Source organism: Cololabis saira, chromosome 9 (assembly GCF_033807715.1).
Source record: "Cololabis saira isolate AMF1-May2022 chromosome 9, fColSai1.1, whole genome shotgun sequence".
Taxonomy (NCBI): domain Eukaryota; kingdom Metazoa; phylum Chordata; class Actinopteri; order Beloniformes; family Belonidae; genus Cololabis; species Cololabis saira.
The window spans coordinates 24,059,733-24,078,153 of record NC_084595.1 but is presented as its reverse complement, the minus strand read 5'-3'; the positions used below and the strand labels follow the sequence as shown (position 1 = coordinate 24,078,153).

Below are 18,421 nucleotides of genomic sequence, written 5' to 3'. Positions count from 1 at the left end.
TTGGTGTTCGCTTCCCAGTCTGCATGAAACCCATTCTACCTCTGCTAGAATAGAGCGTTTCTCTTCTAGGTCCGGCTCACTTTCCAATTTCCTTCACTGGGTGAAGCTGTTAGGCACTTGGTCTACGTGTAAAACCAGAACTCCATCGTGTTAAATGCGCTGTCTCAAGCTGACAAAACAGTGACATCACTGTGGCGGCCTCGGTACTCAGTTACTCAGCTCGTCTGGTTGAACAGAGAGGCCTGATTTGATGTAATCACTGGGTGAACAAAACAGCTGAACTGCTATTATGACACTTATTTGCAGGAGGCATCTTTCATTCAAATAAAATGCAGGTAAAAAGAAGTTGAGCTCATTGTAAAGAGATGCTCATCAGAGCCATTTAAAGAGGAAAAACTGAAGCTTTTGGCTGCTCTGTGCACTGGGATCATCTCACTAAACAAAACTTGAATGGTGAGAAGCACAGAATATGGCACAGCTTTTAATTGAAATAGTATATTGATTCACTGTGCCAACCAAACACTGTTAACTGTAATTAGTTTTCTCGGCTCTCACTCTTCTGTACACCTTCAGCCTTAAATAAAGCTAAGTGGCATTTTCTTCACACTTCACTTTTTTTTTCAATATGTATATATACATATATATATGTATGTATATATATATATATATATATATATATATATATATATATATATATATATATATATATATATATATATATATATATATATATATATATATATATATATATATATATATATATATGTATATATGTGTTTATATATTCAATGCTTGATTTCAGTCCTCTCTCTGTCTTGCTCGCTCCCATATTTCTGTGTCTGACAGAAGCTGCTCCCCACTGGTTGGATCATGAGTGCAATCAACAACCTTGACCCCCAGTCCTTTAGTGGGGCTCTGACCCCCTCAGGTCGACCATGCATCTTTACCAGCTTGTGTGTCGTAATAGCTTCCCAGTCTGCAAGAAACCCATTCTAGCTAAACCTGTCACATAATATTCTGATTCAAGCTCACTCCATTTGCTTTGACAAATCCAGCTATCGCACCTTAAATGCTGCAAAAGGAAACACATCATTTGAATACTTTCTTTAATTGCAATCCCTTTTCACAGCAGAGGTTTATTTAGCTGTAAATGTCAGCAAGATCCGACTGTGAAGGTCTTTTAAGTTATTAAACTTGATTGACAGATGTATTTGTTTTCTCTGTATAAAAACAGTATAATAAAAAGGAGTCATTTTAAATAGAGAAAAACTTATGGGGTCTTTTATTTTTGTGTGATTGAATCTGTCTGTCCTCAGTAAAATGATGAACTGCTTTTTAATGAAGTGTATTTTCATACATTCAAACATCATCCCCAAAAATCTAACCAGGTAGTTTAAAGCTCTCTGTTGCATCTGATTATTAATCTAGGCAACTTCCAAAGTGTGAAATGTCAGTTTGCGTTTTGGTGGGAGATTATGCACGACTGTTTTATTCGTCCATCCATCACCTATACCTGCTTCTTTCTATTCAGGGTTAAGGTGGATCTGCTGCAGCTTATCCCAGCTCTCTTCACGGAAAAGGGCAGAGTTACACCCTGGACAGATTACCAGGCTATCACAGAGCTGCACAGGACAAACAACCACACATGCTCACACTCACTCCTACAGGCTCCTACACAAACACCAAGTAGACCAAAACACCAAACTGTATCAGTGCTTATATATGTATTTATGACAAAATAGTCAAGTGTTAGAAAGCAGATGTCATGTAATATTATATAATAGAAAAATCAAGAATGCCTTTTTAATAACTTTATGAATGTCTGACTGCCAAAACCAAAATACTTTTTTCTAATAAAAGGAAAAAAAAGAGAAAATCCTTTGCGATCACTTAAAATTAATTTCCTGAGTAATACATATTTACAATTTTTTTTTTGTAAAAACTTTGATTATCATTGGGTTGTTTACAGCAGCATGAGCGGAATAATGTCTTTCAGAGTATTTTCTGTCATCTCATCTCCTTTTCCGAATGACGTGCACGAACTAAACAGCAAATGGCGGTTCATTTGGAAACATCTGCGGCTAATCCTCTGCTGAGAGTTATGTGTTTGTTCCCTTTAAGAAAATCATATTCTTTTGAGCAGCATACAGCTTTTATCTTAGTGGCTTTATACCCTGCTTTTTCATTTCCAGATCTGCCATTATTGTTCCTGCACACATTTGAGCTCTGGGAAACAGGTAGCGTGTTGTCTTTAATGGAGATCGTGCACTCAGACTTTTCAATTGAGTGACCTCTAGTAAACCACCAAGATAATCAGCACGCTCCATCATGAGGACTCTGAGCCATTAGGGCTTAGTTAGACCTGTTAATGAGCATGAGATTTTGCATTATAAGGGTTACAGTGTTATATAGTCACACAATATATATAAGTCTATATTTTTCATGTGTTGTATTTTAATTGCAAACTTTCTGCTGTCTCAAACCATCAGACTCATCCACTGATGTCTTTTGTTTGAGAGGAAGTTGTGACAAAGTATGCAACTAGTTGACACAAAATGGCAAAAGAAATCCTAAAATGACACATATGCTGAATCGGCCATTATATATTTATGGATTCAATTGTTTATTGTTGAAAAAATGTGTGCAGGAACTGACTTTGATTTTCAGTTAGGATTCCTCTGACTCTCCAAATTGGTCATGCTGACTGCTCCATACTGCAGGTAAGACAGTGATGGACACACACAACACCACCTCAAAATTACAAAATCTAATTTTACCACATTGGTATATCATCAGATACATCTATTCATTTAGCCATACCATTTGATTTTGAATATCTTGCAGAAGTTCAAAGACGTACTAGTATTCATTTGAACCCTTAGTATTCTTAAAAGCAGTTGTGCTACCAGGAATTCTAGGCCCTGTGGAAAAATATCCCACTGAGCCCCTGCAGCTCAGCTTAAACAAGCCCCACACAGCTGCTATTACCACATCTCCATCACTCAAATGAAATAATATACAATAGAGCAGACAGAGGTGTTCATAATTTTAAGTTAACTTTAGATCCAGCTGCTACAAATAATTGCTTGGCAATACCTTTAGTTTTCAACTCAGAAACCATAGTTTAATTTCTCAGGAACATCATAAGAGGATGTCAAAAAGGTCAAATAAGCACCCCCTGCAGTTATTTCTGAAACTGAAGATCTCATGGATAAGGATTTTAAGTTATGTTAACCAAAATGAGATATGTTACATTAAATCTTTGTCAGGATACTGATTTATTAAGATTAAACAAAACATGAAGTCTCCAGACTTCCTAATAAAGTAACATGTTAATATTCACATTTATTTTTCAATTTCTAAATCATAATGGGAAATATTTCCTTTAAAATGAACATATCAAATGAACCTAGTAAATCACTTTACATTAACTATAATGTGCAGTAGCAGGTTCACCTTCAGCACACACTACCATTGTGATGAATCTATTAACACCAACTCACTGGGAAACGGCCTTGATACTGTGAGGGAATGTTTTTAAATATAAAACATAAGATGGTCAGCTGCTCACAGGTACAGTTTTTATTTCAAAAGCACACATTTAACCCAAGCCAGACTCTTGATAGGCTGTTTTAAATCATATCTAGAATGTAGTTGTTGCTCTGCTCACCTTTTTTTTTTTTGCAAAAATAAATATATACTGTAATTCAATAACTAAACTTAGAAACTGCTTTATTGCTTTCTTTTCTTATCCTGCCTTCTTTTCTTTTTCCTGAAAACCACTTTTTTGTTTTTGTCACACTAATAGACATTAATCTGGCATCTGATGTGCTCCATAATACGTGCATCCAAGCACCAATTTATCTAAATCCAGATTGTAATCACAAGCCTGACAGCCGTATAAATATACTAGTTCCTTAAACTATGAGGTATTTGAAGAGCTCTTTGAAATGTAACTGCAGAATGCCAAACCAGGCGGTAAATTTAGAGGAACCCACTGAGAGTGGAAGCAGAATAGACTTTAATTACCACAGAGTTAACTGATTTCAGGTGTGAAGCTTTCATTCAAGCTCACTTTGGCTCCGTGGAGGATTAGCTGATCGGGAGTGTTCAGTCATTTAGCCATTACTGATATGGACTATTGAACAAATGCTATTCACAGAATGGGACTATAATACTATGCTATGCTATACTATACTATACTATACTATACTATACTATACTATACTATACTATACTATACTATACTATACTATACACGTTAGCAGCACTTGCTGCTAACGTGTCTGAATATGAGTCAAACAGAAATGATCTGAACAGCGTCATCCTCTACAGTGGTAGTACTTGTAAATATGCATGTCTTTGATGACCTTCAGAGTCTGCAAACGTCATTGAAGTTGAGCCTTCTAATATTGCTGTAAAAGCTGAATAAATGGCAGTATTGCTAAGCAACAAAGGCATTAGAGGAAAAGGCAGGAGAAGAATTGTTGAGAGGCAGGTATTACTGAGATCACAAGGAACACACTGGTAGCACGGTGGCACGGTGGCATGTTCTTACAGGGGGTGTGTGTGTGAATGATTGTTTGTCTCTCCTCGTATGGAGGATTTTTTGTGCCAAAATTAAATAAATAAATACATCATTAATTAATTAAAATGTGAATGAAATGTATCATTAATTAATTAAATGTGTCATTAATTAATTAAAATTAGAATTAAATATGTCATTAATTAATTAAAATACAATTCATTTTAAGTAAAAATATATATTTATTATTTCAGCATTTAATTAATTAATGACACATTTAATTAATGATTTCGTGTTGCGTGTGAATCATGAAATGTAAAACTGCATTTAATTAATTAATGACACATTTAATTAATGATTTTGTGTTGCTGAATCATGAAATGTAAATGTAAAACTGTCAGTTTCCCTCGTCAAACTCAGTGGGCGGATTCCAAACACCTCATTGGTTCCCCTGCACATCAAGTCAAGATGGGAAAGTGCGGAAATAACTCCAACGACTTCGAGCAGTTCCTCTGCTTTACACGCTACATGCTCGGGGTCAGCAGGTCCTGCTTCCACATACTCTGCAAGGTCGAAGATATCGCTCACCAACTCTCTACAAAGTTCACGAAAATCCTCCAAACTCACAGCTGTCATGTTTAGAAAGTCCAAAGCAGTGGATTCCACTAGATTTGCGTTAGCCCCGCCCACTGAGTTTGACGAGTGAAACTGACAGTTTTACATTTACATTTCATGATTCAGCAACACGAAATCATTAATTAAATGTGTCCTTAATTAATTAAATGCAGTTTTACATTTCATGATTCACACGCAACACAAAATCATTAATTAAATATGTCATTAATTAATTAAATGCTGAAATAATAAATATATATTTTTACTTAAAATGAATTGTATTTTAATTAATTAATGACATATTTCATTCTAATTTTAAGTAATTAATAACACATTTAATTAATTAATGATATATTTCATTCCCATTTTAATTAATTAATGATGTATTTATTCATTTAATTTTGGCACAAAAAATCCTCCATATCCTGGTATAGCATCAGGAAAGGTGTAAAATCAGGCCAAATCCATGTGTGGACTATGACCTGCTGTGGCAACCCCTCTGCTCAGAACGACTATGCTGAAATGGTTCATGATCGAGGAAGACACGTTGGGAAAATAAATGCATGGCCATCCCAGAAACTGATGGATAAACTTGTAACAACAGGTGAAGAAAAAAAAAATCTGGTCTTAGAAAATCTTACACAAATGTCAAAGGGAGAATGGAGGAAGTTGCAGTTATAGATAAATTAGCCCCTGAAAAGGCTGGACCAGTGCTGCATGAGGATTTTAATTTCGAACTGACCAGAGTAATTACAGAAATAAATGTCACTAATGCAGTTTCTATTTATTGGAAGCAGACCCAGATAATGATGAATATTTAACTAAAAATATGACATTTGTACGTCTGAGTCACGTTTGGCGTCAACTGAGGGCATCAACTCAGACTGACTGTCGAGGCTTTAACTTGGCTACCAGACATGGTACAAATGTGCTTCTTCGCTGGGCTACGTCTATCCTCCACAATACTTGCTGCGACTAATGTCACAGGCAATTCTATTAAATGTGTGCTACACATGTTATAACCCAAATTAGGTAAATAGTAGCAATGTGGACAGGATTTTAGTGAAAAAAAGAAACTGTATGAAAGATACAACACCGGGGTTTTAGTTTGTAGAAAAGCTCACAAAATGGTTTGGCCTGTTTTAATGGGGGTTGGCCGTACTTTTGCCGAATAGCCATGTCAAGTTTTTGTTTCTTAAGTTGAGAAGTTTTAGTGGGTATTAACAAAAGATCCATAACATAATATATTTATGTTATGCAGTTTTGTTGAAGAATGCATGCTTTACAACATGGCTTCATGGATGTGAATGAAAACAAATTTGAAATTGTAGAGGAGTACTCACGAGGATGGAGGACACCGCCAAAGTGAATTCAATTACTCAAACAGAGAAACGTTTATTTTTACCAAAAAGCCGGCGATCAGTCAAGCATAACGTTCCTTCAAAACCAACATGATAACGGACAACAAAACGTCATGACAACACAACAAACAATGTCAACATTCCAACAAATATATCAACATTAAGGCTGGCTGTGAATTATCTTCAATGAAGGACTGTGTTTAGCTGTCACCAGGTCTTGTAAATGTTTCCTGTCTCTGATATTGTTCTTTTCTCAGGTGCTGTTTTAGAATAAACCATCCCCCTTTTTACAAAGTCTTCAGAAGAGGTCCTTGATCTGGAAGTTAAGTGGAAAAACGAAAGAAAGAAAATGATGCTGTTTTCAAAACCTTGAGCCTGCACTCCCGTCTGTTTGGATGAAAGTTATGAGGAAAGAGAGTCACCGAAGGTTGTCAAATATTGAGAGAGAAACACTAATCAGCAACCAACCAGCTCTAATATTGCTGTGCTGCAATTCATGTGTTTTAACAAAAAAATAAAATAAAATGGTTTTGCCTTTAATAAACATACAATTTAGTTCCTGATTTGGCTTCTTAGTTTAGTTTAGAAACTCCATTCAGCAACCTTGCTGGCTGGGCTGATGGCTGACATGCTGTTCCTCCTGTCCATTTAATTTCATGTCTGACACTGAGCATAACTTTCCATTTAGTGTGTTTGCACTGGAGATGTAGGAGCAAAGCAGATAGAATTGATCGGCCTTGCACATTCCCTCTCCAGAATGCGGACCACATGTGCACTTACTGAAATAAAACCTAATGAGTAGATGTAGCTAGATTTAATCTTTCGTCCCAGTCGATTCTACTCAAGTGAAATTCTCTACCCTCCTTGCGTCTTTCATTTGATTTAGTTTTTCAGCTATGAAATTCAGTCCAAACAGATATGAGCTGAACACTGTTGAGTTAAAGAATAACAAGAAGGTAAATTGTCTTTTGGGAATGTGTTTGGTGAAAAAGTTGACTGGAACCTGCCTGAAAGGTCCCAGTGCACGGGTCAGAACCCTGAAGATAAACTGCAGATAATATTGCAGGTAAGCAGCTGGGGCATTGGAAAGTTTGGAGAATTTGACTCAACTGATTTAAACTAAACTTTTGTAGCTTTAAATGAAATGTGCTGAAACCTCAGATCCACTAGATAAGACACCTACTGTGAGCGTTACTTCAAGATCTATACCAGGCCTGGCCATCGGGCTTCACACAAGCCTGGTGATTGTTCAGAATCAATCCCCTAAACACAACCTGCTGTCACGACCACCTTACCTCCAACCTGGCTTGTTTAGGAAAAACTGAGCTTCACTTTGTACAGTAGGAATGAGCCACCATGTCTGCAGATCTCTGCAATCTGCAGTCTGATCCCAGCATTCGCATTACGTCACCCACTTGTTATCGGTTTGCCCCTCTGTGCTTTTTGCAAATATTTGCATTCATGGAAGGATGACAGATCCCATGCAGGAGCCACTGTGGCAGTAACCTTTGTGGATATTAGATTCTGGTGCATGGATTTGAAAAAGTTACAGTCATTCACAATTAATATTGCAAGTATACATCACAGAGATGTTTTAAGGTTCCTCTCTCTGACTCAGTGTTGAGTATAAAGCATCTTTTATTGAGGAATGATTATTGACTCTTGCATTAAGGATTAATGAAGCTGTAAATCATCTTTAGCCTGTCGATGTTGCTGGTGGAAGTGCGGGAGATCTGTGAGGGCTCATCCAGTCACGCTTATCACAAACTCCTTCAGTCGGCTGTCAGTCAAGTTGGACGCACCTATAAAAGCCTTGCCATCCTCGCCCACCGCACCTGTAGATCGAGCAGCAAAACACCACTGTCTGTCCCTGAAGTCGTCACGGCACCCATGGGTGCTGCTGGCTGCTGAAAGACGGACCAGCAGGGCAGCTGCGTGTCTTCATTTAAGAGAGACCTCCTCCCCCTTCATTTATGTGAGGAACGCGCGTCTCTCCGGAGGCGCCAGCATCTCCTGCTCATATTCTGCATTGGAAAACTGAGAAGTCCACATCAGGTATGGGTGTCTTCTTTTGTTTGTTTGTTTTTCTGACAAATCGAGAAAATATTTATTTTTTTAAATAACAACGAGAAAATAGAGGCATGTGAAATGCTTACATGCATTTTGGTTTAAGAGGCAGAAAGTTAAGCCTGCATTAGGGTTCCGCGTTAAATCGACGCAGAGCCTACGCCGTAGGGTACGGCGTAGCCTGCGGCGTATGATCTGCGTTGGTGTAACGCGGAACCATAAATCAGCCAGGCGTTTCAATTTCTCATGGTTCCTTCAACACAACATGACCAAGAAACATTTTTTAGAGCCCAGATGCTGTAATTGCATCGCTATTTCAAAACTGCTTCGCTTTCCAGCAGACATAATGCAACCTAAACGTTTTAGATGGTGGTCAATAATGAGCTCCTGTGTGACATCACTTTGATAACGCTGATTTTCTTTCATTCTCTCTTTTTGCTGCTTGTTCAGAAGGTATAATCTATATTAAAACAAACTAGTAAATCGCAAAAAAATATATCTGTTTCTCTTAGTGGAGTTGGAAGCTTGAAATCACGTGGCTGAATTTCACATGTTGCTCCTGAAGAAATCTGCATTTCCTTTAGGCTCAGTTATGGGTGAGTAGATGAGAAACGCTGCAAATTAAACGAGACTTTGCTTTGTTTAGCCTACTTACCTTTCAGTAAATCCAAATGACATTGTGGCAGGAGTTCCACCTGCTTCTGCAGCCTAGTGCTGTAAAATCAGAATATGGGTGGGGGGAAATTGAATAAAGATGACAAAAGGAAACAATTTACTGTAAATACACTCAAAAAACTGATAAAAAAAAACAAAGAAATATGCAACTCACGGGCAATACAGTTTGTAATACAGAGCCACCTTTTAAATGTCAGCACTTTTGGGGTTTACATATTCATATTTGTCTTTCTGCAATATTATTATTATTATTATTATTATTATTATTATTATTATTATTATTATTATTATTATTATTATTATTATTATTATTATTATTGTTATTATCGTTTAGTTTCTTATTTTTGATTAAGTTTCATCAAAGAAATGGTTAATTCATCTTTGTCCCAGGGATTCATATGCTGTAGTTGGATAAATGTTATTCAAAAAAATTCCTTGGTGGGTTTCTCCACTTTAATCGGTTCTTCTGCAAATCCACCAAATACATGATTTACTCACGTGTCGCTGTATGTAGCACTCCACGCCAACCTGACAATATGTGTCGTAAGTTTCTTTGATGGTATATCCTTCAAAGTTTCTCAGTTGAGACTAATATATACTGCAGCTCGCCTGGAGCTAACACCTCCTGAGTTGTGTGAATAAAGACAACAAGGTGTGAGGATAGATGGTGATCCAGAGCAGATCTGAGTCACACATGCAGTATTTTCTTCAATAGTCAACTTTTGTGTTGGACTATTAAAATATCTGAGCAGCACCTGGCTAACAAAGACAGACTGCCCACCTGATGCCAGAATTACACTGCAGCAGTAACCCATATCTGCACGGCTTCTAAATATTGCCAGTGAAAACTATCCAGTTTTCTAATGAACATTTTCTTTTTCATTCAGAGTGATTTTCATTTTCAGCTACACAGATGTTTGAAGCATTTTAACACAAAGACTAGAATAATGATGGAAACTAAATGCTTGGTTTATCGAGACGAATACATGAAAATAGAACATTTTTCCGATGTTAATATCACCATCATCTTAAATGTATATGCACAAAGATATGTTTATCACACATTTACCCAACTTCTATGCAAATTATTAATGCCTTATATTTCACTGTGTGTATTATTATCATTAACTGTATTAAAATAACTGTATAAACCCCCTGTGACATCATCCACATGAGTGCTTTTGAAGCCAGTTTTCTTTTTGTTTTACTACACTGCACAATGTTTGTAACCAACAGCTCCCAACCACAGTGAATTAAAAAATGGGCAAATGGGTAGAACAGACAGGTCTGGAAGTCAATTGGACCGCAGTTCAGTTAACAGAAGTTAGCCCGGCTGGCTTAGTTTACGTCAACCGTGATCCTAATTCATTCTTAAAAATAATAATAATAATAATAATGACTTGGATTTATATAGCGCCCTTCAAGGCACCCAGAGTGCTTTACAGAGATCATTATTCATTCATACACATCCTCACTGGTGGTGGTAAGCTACATTTTGTAGCCACAGCTGCCCTGGGGCAGACTGACGGAAGCGTGGCTGCCATATCGCGCCAAACGGCCCCTCCGACCACCACCAACATTCATACACATTCACACGGGGCAAGGTGGGTAAGGTGTCTTGCCCAAGGACACTACGACAGCAAACTGGGACAGCGGGATTCGAACCCCTGACCTTCCGATCATTGGATGACCCGCTCTACCACCTGAGCTACTGCCGCCCCGCCGCCTCTTCTATGTATTCATTCTGATCTCAAAAAAACATTGAAAAGGAGCACTGCAAGAGCTGATATGAGGACTAGCATGATCCTGCTGGGACCTGCGGTCACTATGGTCCATCACTCGCGGACTCGAGGATGGTTGCAATCGCCTGACAATCCTACCATCCAGGGCCGAGTTGTTGCCCCAACTGTGGGACCCAGTGGCGTTTTGCTAGCTCTCGTTTCAGCTCTGGCATTACTCCTTTTGGATATCATTGGTTAGGGATCAGATTAGTCAACTCGCACGGGTCCTGAAATGATCTGGCACAAAAGTTGATCGATCAGAGGACCCTGTTACTGCAAGAGAAGAAGCTGATGCGCAAGATGTAGTCCAGCTGGCATCCCCTGGTTAGCCCTCACACGCTGCGTTGAACTGGGGGTTCAGCTGCTTCAGTCTGCTTTGTTAAGGTTCAACCTCAACCTTACCAGGCCAGCCCGATACCGGCAGCCATCTCTTAGAAGAACAAGCCATATAATCTTAAAAATAATAATAATAATGCTCTGTTAGGTCTTTATTCACAGCTCAGAAGTCAAGTTATTATGGTGCAAAGCAAGTGATGACAGTTAGTCATTAGCCATAGTCAACTATCAATCAAAAGGCTTGTGCATAAATATGCTGCGAGGGGTAGCGCCTGACTATTAAGGTTAATGTAACCCATTAGCTATTATTACACAAACTGTGTTATATAGTAATCTTAATTTCATCTTTTCAGGTTGACATCATTGTTTCTGGATGGAGGGCGCAGGCAGCGGCTGGGCAGCCGAGCTCACCCCTCCATGTGTAGTGTGTAATATAAGTGGCAATGACACAGGTCCTGTGTATGAGGTGGCGCTGCAGAACAGCTCCTCTGAGCGCTTCCCTCAGTTTGTGGGTGTGGAGCTGCTGCAGTCCTTCAAGCTGCTCATCATCCCCTGCTACACGTTTGTGGCTCTAGTGGGCATCTTTGGCAACTATCTGCTCCTCTATGTCATCTGCCGCACTCGCAAGATGCACAATGTCACCAACTTCTTCATCGGAAACCTGGCTTTCTCTGACATGCTGATGTGTGCCACATGTGTCCCCTTCACGCTGGCGTACGCCTTCAACCCTCACGGCTGGGTGTTTGGCCGCTTCATGTGCTACCTGGTGTACCTCATCCAGCCAGTGACGGTGTATGTGTCAGTTTTCACACTCACTGCCATCGGTGTGGACAGGTGAGTTCTAGCTAAAGTCTGTGGACACAACCTGTAAGTAAACCTTTCTGGTATTTCTGTTTAGTCATGTTAAAGGGGACCTATTATGGAAACTAATACCTATTTTAAACAGGCCTTGAATGTCTTAAAAACAAGCTTTTTATGGTTTTTGGTAAATAAATTAGAAATTCAGCCTCTGAGCCATGTCTTTATCATCCCAGTCTCTAACCTCATTATCTATGTGGGATTCTGAGTGGGCGGGGCTATGATAATGAGGCATGTGCTGATTGGCTGCCTGAATGACGCGATACACCGCTACGAAAAAATGGCGGAAGCTCCGGCCGGCGGAGTTAGTTGTGGGCGTGGTTTCACGCATCGGAGGCCAACCTATGTAAATCGTGCCCATCGTCACGTAATGACAGGAGCAGAATCTGAACGGCTCGTAGAAGCCACATCACACTGGATGGCTCATCCGGGCGGCTGTACAGACACTGCAGAATTTGGTTGCTTTCCTCCTTCTCTGAGTTGGCAGGCTGAGGGGAGACCACTTTATATATGTTAAAGCAAGAAAGAACTTGTTTTTCATAATAGGTCCCCTTTAAATTACAATAAAATTGAACGTTTTAAAGAGCATATTGCAGGTTAAAATGTTTTCAAAAATGATACCTGACCTTATGTGAAAATGACTATGTGAGAAGTTAATGTAGGATTTAATATGTTTTACAAGACATAAGGGCACGTATTCAGAGGAAAAAGTGGCTGATTTTAGCCAAGCTCGTACAAACGCTTTTTTTTTCGAACACAGCGTCATATGACGCAGCACCAGGGAGCAGTCTCCACAGCTGCCCCATCTGACTGTGCAGACCCCGTACACACGTAGCCGGGTATCTGCTAAACCGAACATATTTTCCTACGTTTGGACCTGTCATCCACATGAAAACGCAAATAAACGAATGTTTAAAAAAACAAAAGATTTTTGAAAACTCAGTTTATGTAGATGCGTGTAGACAGAGACAGAGAGCAGTTTTGCGTTTTCGAACGTCACATTATGCTCCAAAACAACAACAAATCTTCTCTGAGTCTGGCGTCTAACGTGCGACCCAGAACTACAGATGATCCACCATCTGTCCTCCAAGCTATTTATTAAATAAATGGTCTCTGCTCTGGACAGCCGTTTACTGCGTTACACCGATGCAGAGCCTACGCCGTAGGGTACGCGGCGAGGCGCAGCCCTACGCCGTACCCTACGGCGTAGGGCTGCGTCGATTTAACGCGGAAGCTCCGTGGTGGGACACGGGGGGACTCAAGCTTGTTACCCGAGAAGGAGACGCCGCTCCCGGTGAAGCGGCGCCGCAGAGGCGGCCCGGAGGCCGGAAGACCAGATGATCTACAGGTTTGGAATGCTTATGAATGTGGTCGAAAAAGCAGATCTTCGGTTATGTGTGGAAGGTTTTTTTTTTTTTAACAACGATGTAATGTGGATAAACGAAGGGGGGGAAGTATTCGGTTTTAAAAATACCCGGCTATTTCGGATGCATTTAATCAGAAAAAAAAGAAGATAATAAGCCTGTTTTCTTTCTTTCTTTTAGAAAGTACAAACGTAGACAGATTACAAGTACTCACCCGTTTTTAAGGAGTTATTTTCTGAGTTTCTTTCAGGAGCGCACGGGCGGGTGCTGCAGTGAATAAAGGCTGATTTATGGTTCCGTGTAAAATCGACGGCGTAGCATACGGTGTAGGGTACGCGGCGCACGCAGCGTTCGGTGCATCGCCGCGTACCCTACGCCCTAGGGTCTGCGTTGGTGTAACGCGGACCCATAAATCAGCCTTTTAAAAAGCGAATTTCAGCTGTCAACCAAAAGAACGTGGGGGGCCTAACGGGTTCGTAATTATAAGACTGTGGCCTGTCATATTGGTGTGAATACACATTCACAACCTCTTCAGTGTCACAACTAACATTAAGATCTATTATTTTTCCTATTGTTGAAATTCACCGCGCTCCCTGATGCCACGTCACTTCCGGTTCAGCTTTTTCAGATGCGGAAGTAAAATACTCTCACAAAAACAACTCTGGAGGTCACTGTAGTATATATTTATGCGTATTTCAATGAAAATTCAGTTCCTACATTATTTTCCTACACATTGATTCACAGGGGTCTCCAACCTGCAATATGCTCTTTAAGCTTTAAACATTCTACGAAACCATTGCAGTTACTCTTTTAAAACCAAGATACTACATACATGTGGCTCTGAATGAATGCTTTTATATCTTGAGAAAAACTGCACAGTTATAGTATTAGATGTACCTCGATGTAGCGGATTATTGAGTTTCCATAGCAGCAGTGAGCACCGAACTGCAGTATGGAAGATAGGAATGCTACTGATGCTTTGAGTATAACAAATCCTGCAATGATTTTTCTACCTGTAATTGTTATTTGCTGAAGACTTTTAAAACTGTGAGAACTGTTGTTTCAGGGTTTGCTCACTGTACCCTGCAGCTCTGAAAAGATATCCCCTAACACCTTCATTTTGGTGTATTTGTATATAAATCTGTGTTTCTCAATCATGTTGCTCTGTAGCACAGTTCCTACTCTATCTGACCTTGGATGCAGCAGTAGAGCTCAAATGGATTTGATGTTTCGAAGGCCAAATACAGAGAGACAGTTCTGCAGTGCCTTTGTACTTTGGTTCCTTTTAAACATGTTTAATCTATGTGGTTTAATAGAATATAGTAATTTGCGTATTATAAAGCTTACAAGCACATATTAAAGACTGTTGTGCCCGCTCCCCATCCCATGCCTCTCATTTTCCATTTTTTTAAATCAATCTTCTACTACTCAATTGTTCTGCTTTGTCTCAGATACTATGCCACAGTGCACCCACTGAAGAAGCGCATCTCAGTATTGGCGTGCACCTACCTTTTGTCTGGGATCTGGCTGCTGTCCTGCGGTCTGGTGGCCCCGGCCGTGGCCCACACCTACCATGTGGAGTTTAAGAAAGAAGGCTTCATCATCTGTGAGGAGTTCTGGATGGGTCAAGAGAGGGAGCGGCTGGTTTACGCCTACAGCACCCTCTTAATCACCTATGTCCTGCCTCTATCTGCTCTCTGCATCTCTTACTTGTGCATCTCAGTCAAACTCCGCAGCTGCGTCATACCTGGCCACCACACCCAGAGCCAGGCGGAGGCTCAGCGCATGCGCAAGCGCAAGACGTTCCGGCTGGTGAGTCTGGTGGTGGCAGCCTTTGGCATCTGCTGGATGCCCATCAACGTGTTCAACATTTTGCGTGACATAGATATCGATTTGATTGACAAGCGCTACTTCCTGCTCATCCAGCTTCTCTGTCACCTCTGTGCCATGAGTTCATCTTGCTGCAACCCTTTCCTCTACGCTTGGCTGCACGACCGCTTCCGCGCAGAGCTCCGCAAAATGTTCACATGCCGCCGTCGCATCGGCATCGCAGCCAACAACTGCCCCACAGCCAGCGTGGTCTTGTGAAGGGGCTTTCTTTGTGCCAGAGTAAAGTATATTTGTCTAATTCTGGAAACAACCCACATTCAGAGACCGTAATTACTTGAACTGAATAGTTGTTACTGCTAGAGGTGGATCTCCGAGCTATTGAATCATGGGGGTACTTAGTGTTGCCCACAGGATTGTTTTTAATTTTTTGGTGTTGTTTATGTTAGATAAATAATTGCGTACTGAAAAAAAAGTCATATTGTTTTTCATCTGAGGCTGTATTTAGCTAATACTAAGATCCATCCTGATCAGTTTTCATTATGGTTTGATTGAAATAGTAATGATAATAATGAAAAAGAAACAGTAAAATAAAACACAGGTTAACTAAAGGGTGACTCACTTTTGCACATGGCTTAAATAGCCTAGTGTCAAACATCTGCTTTTGTTTACCAATACCTTTAAAAAAGAACTCTGTTTTTAAGCATCACACTCAAGAAACAATCATGCTTTTTCACTCTGTAAACACTGGTGTTTGCGTTACTAACACAGTCACCCATCCACCACAATCTGGCTGACATGCGATAAAGCAGAGGGGAAGAACAGTAACTGCCAAGAGATCTTTCAGCTGCAGTTTTAGTGTTGATCTTGAGTTGAAAACTGGTTTTCCATGAGTATCTGCCAACCCTGTGTAAGGTTACAGCATCCCACATTACTGCCATAAAAGAGAAAATTGTTAAATTGTTAAATTTGTGTTATTTGAAATGAGACAATGCTGCTTTGTGTGAAGGTATTTTTTGCACAAGAGGGAAAAATGTGGTCTTTATACTACTGTTTAGTGATTTTTTTTCCATCACATTTTCAGATTTTGATAATAGGCAATTGGAAGCAGGGTACTTGTGAGGCTACTTGACTCTTTCCCATTACCACAGCTTTATGTTGCTCTTGGGTAACTGCTAAGCCTGGTTCTAGTAAAAAAAAAACATCCTGAGTTGGTCTAATTTCCTTACTAACAATGCAGATAAAATATGGGCTATAATGTTTAGTACACATGTACAAATAGCCTGTGGGGAAATAAAGAACAAAATATTTTACTTTGGTGCAAATTCTGAATGTTTTCTTACTGGTGACCAGATGTTTTTTTTTTTAAGACATCCTCTAATCTCAAAATATTTAATGGGAATGAACATCTATTTGGATTTTGTTATGTATTTCTACTGGAACAGTGGCTGATATTTGATCTGAATGTCTAAGATCTCTCTTTTCCCTCTTAATAAAGCAGCAGCACCACTTCTCTCCATGTGGGGACAGCATATCCCAAGAAAAGTTCATGCGTTAGCACCAGGTACAAGATACAACAGATTTCCGCTGTAGTGGGACAGGTGATATTATAAGACATGTGGTTTATAATATCACCACAACATATTGCAATTTACTCTTTTGTTAACACGGCAGATCTATATGCCTCCTTGTGGTTAGATGTGGTATCGCTATATCAAGTGGTTATAACTGGTTAAAAAAATGTTATAAAAGTGTGATAAAATGTTTTCTTTTTGTTTTTTGTTTTTTTTGTCATTTGATATGTTCAATTTTAGGTCAAAAGACAGACAATAAGGATTGCTATGAACGTCTAACTTCTTTTCCATTGGTTGTTTTTCAAGTTGTCTTTCAACATATCTTGTATTTTTCATGAACTGTTATAAATGTGGAACCACTTAGACCGTCGTGCAAGACGCTCTGGGACACTGGGAGTAACCACTTCTATGTTTACATGTTAAATAGGAAGCTGTGCTAAACTGTACACAAGTACTACCATAATCTGTAGGAGAAAATAAAAACACTTCAGTGGATTATGGCCTGCATGTAAACGTTCAACCAGCATCTTTAACTCTGTCTAAAAATGTACTGCTGAGCCAACTTTTATCATCTTTTTACCTGTGATCATTTTTGTATTTTCAACAGTCAATTGCTCTCTGGAAGATGTATGGGAACTCCTAATTATTTATTATTCCTAGGTATTTATTGATTTATGTTTCATTTTCAAATGTGTGCCCAGTTGACAATAACTCTGGTGACGCCACAAGCCATTTAATTGACTTTGCTCAGCTCTCTCTAGAGCCACCAAGGGCTTTATAAAGTGTGTTGTAAACATTGCTGTAATTCATCTTTTCACGTAAAATACCTAAATAAAATACCCAAATAATCTATAAAACTTTGATGGGGGCCATTTGATTTTAAAAATCTTTCTTCTGGTGTTTGCATTCATTATTTTCCTTTTTTAATAATTTTTTATTGATTTAAATATATATATATATATTTCTTTTTTTAAGACAGCCATGTTACAAATACAGTTTTGCAGTTCCATTGTACAGGGTCACGGGGGTCAGCTGGAGCCTATCCAAGCCTATAGAGAAAGCCTTCCTGCCTAATTTATGTAAATGGTAAATGGCTCTTACACTTGTATAGCGCTTTCCAGCTGTACTCCTACAGCCCCAAAGCACTTTACACTGTAGACATTCACCCACACACCGGTTGTCGGCGGAGCTGCCATACAACGGCGCTGGCCTGACAACCGGGAGCAACTTAGGACATTATTAAACTAAAGGCGATAATAAGAAGTTCCTCTGCCATTGCATCACATTTCTAATAACAATTGCATTTGACAACTGAAATACAGCTGCTGAAGGATTTATTGATACAATAAAGAAATTAAAAGTGTATCCAGTGTAAAGCCCATCATGCACCTGTGTGTTATTTCCTGCATTACTATTATTTCAGCAACTTTCTTTTCTA

The 18,421-nt window shown here is 39.4% G+C and overlaps 1 protein-coding gene across 1 annotated transcript; it reads left to right on the top strand.

Moving 5' to 3' along the window:
- Positions 1-11,733: 11,733 nt before the first annotated feature.
- On the top strand, positions 11,734-15,670 carry prlhr2a (prolactin releasing hormone receptor 2a). The gene is made up of 2 exons (XM_061729935.1): positions 11,734-12,194; positions 15,034-15,670. The coding sequence occupies exons 1-2, from the start codon at positions 11,734-11,736 to the stop codon at positions 15,668-15,670; spliced, it is 1,098 nt and encodes a 365-aa protein (XP_061585919.1).
- The last annotated feature ends 2,751 nt before the right edge of the window (positions 15,671-18,421 follow it).

Excerpts from the sequence above, each read along its gene's own strand:
- prlhr2a (XM_061729935.1), top strand. The coding sequence starts at position 11,734 with ATGGAGGGCGCAGGCAGCGGCTGGGCAGCCGAGCTCACCCCTCCATGT. Across the intron at positions 12,195-15,033 it reads ACTGCCATCGGTGTGGACAG|ATACTATGCCACAGTGCACC; the intron begins GTGAGTTCTAGC and ends GCTTTGTCTCAG.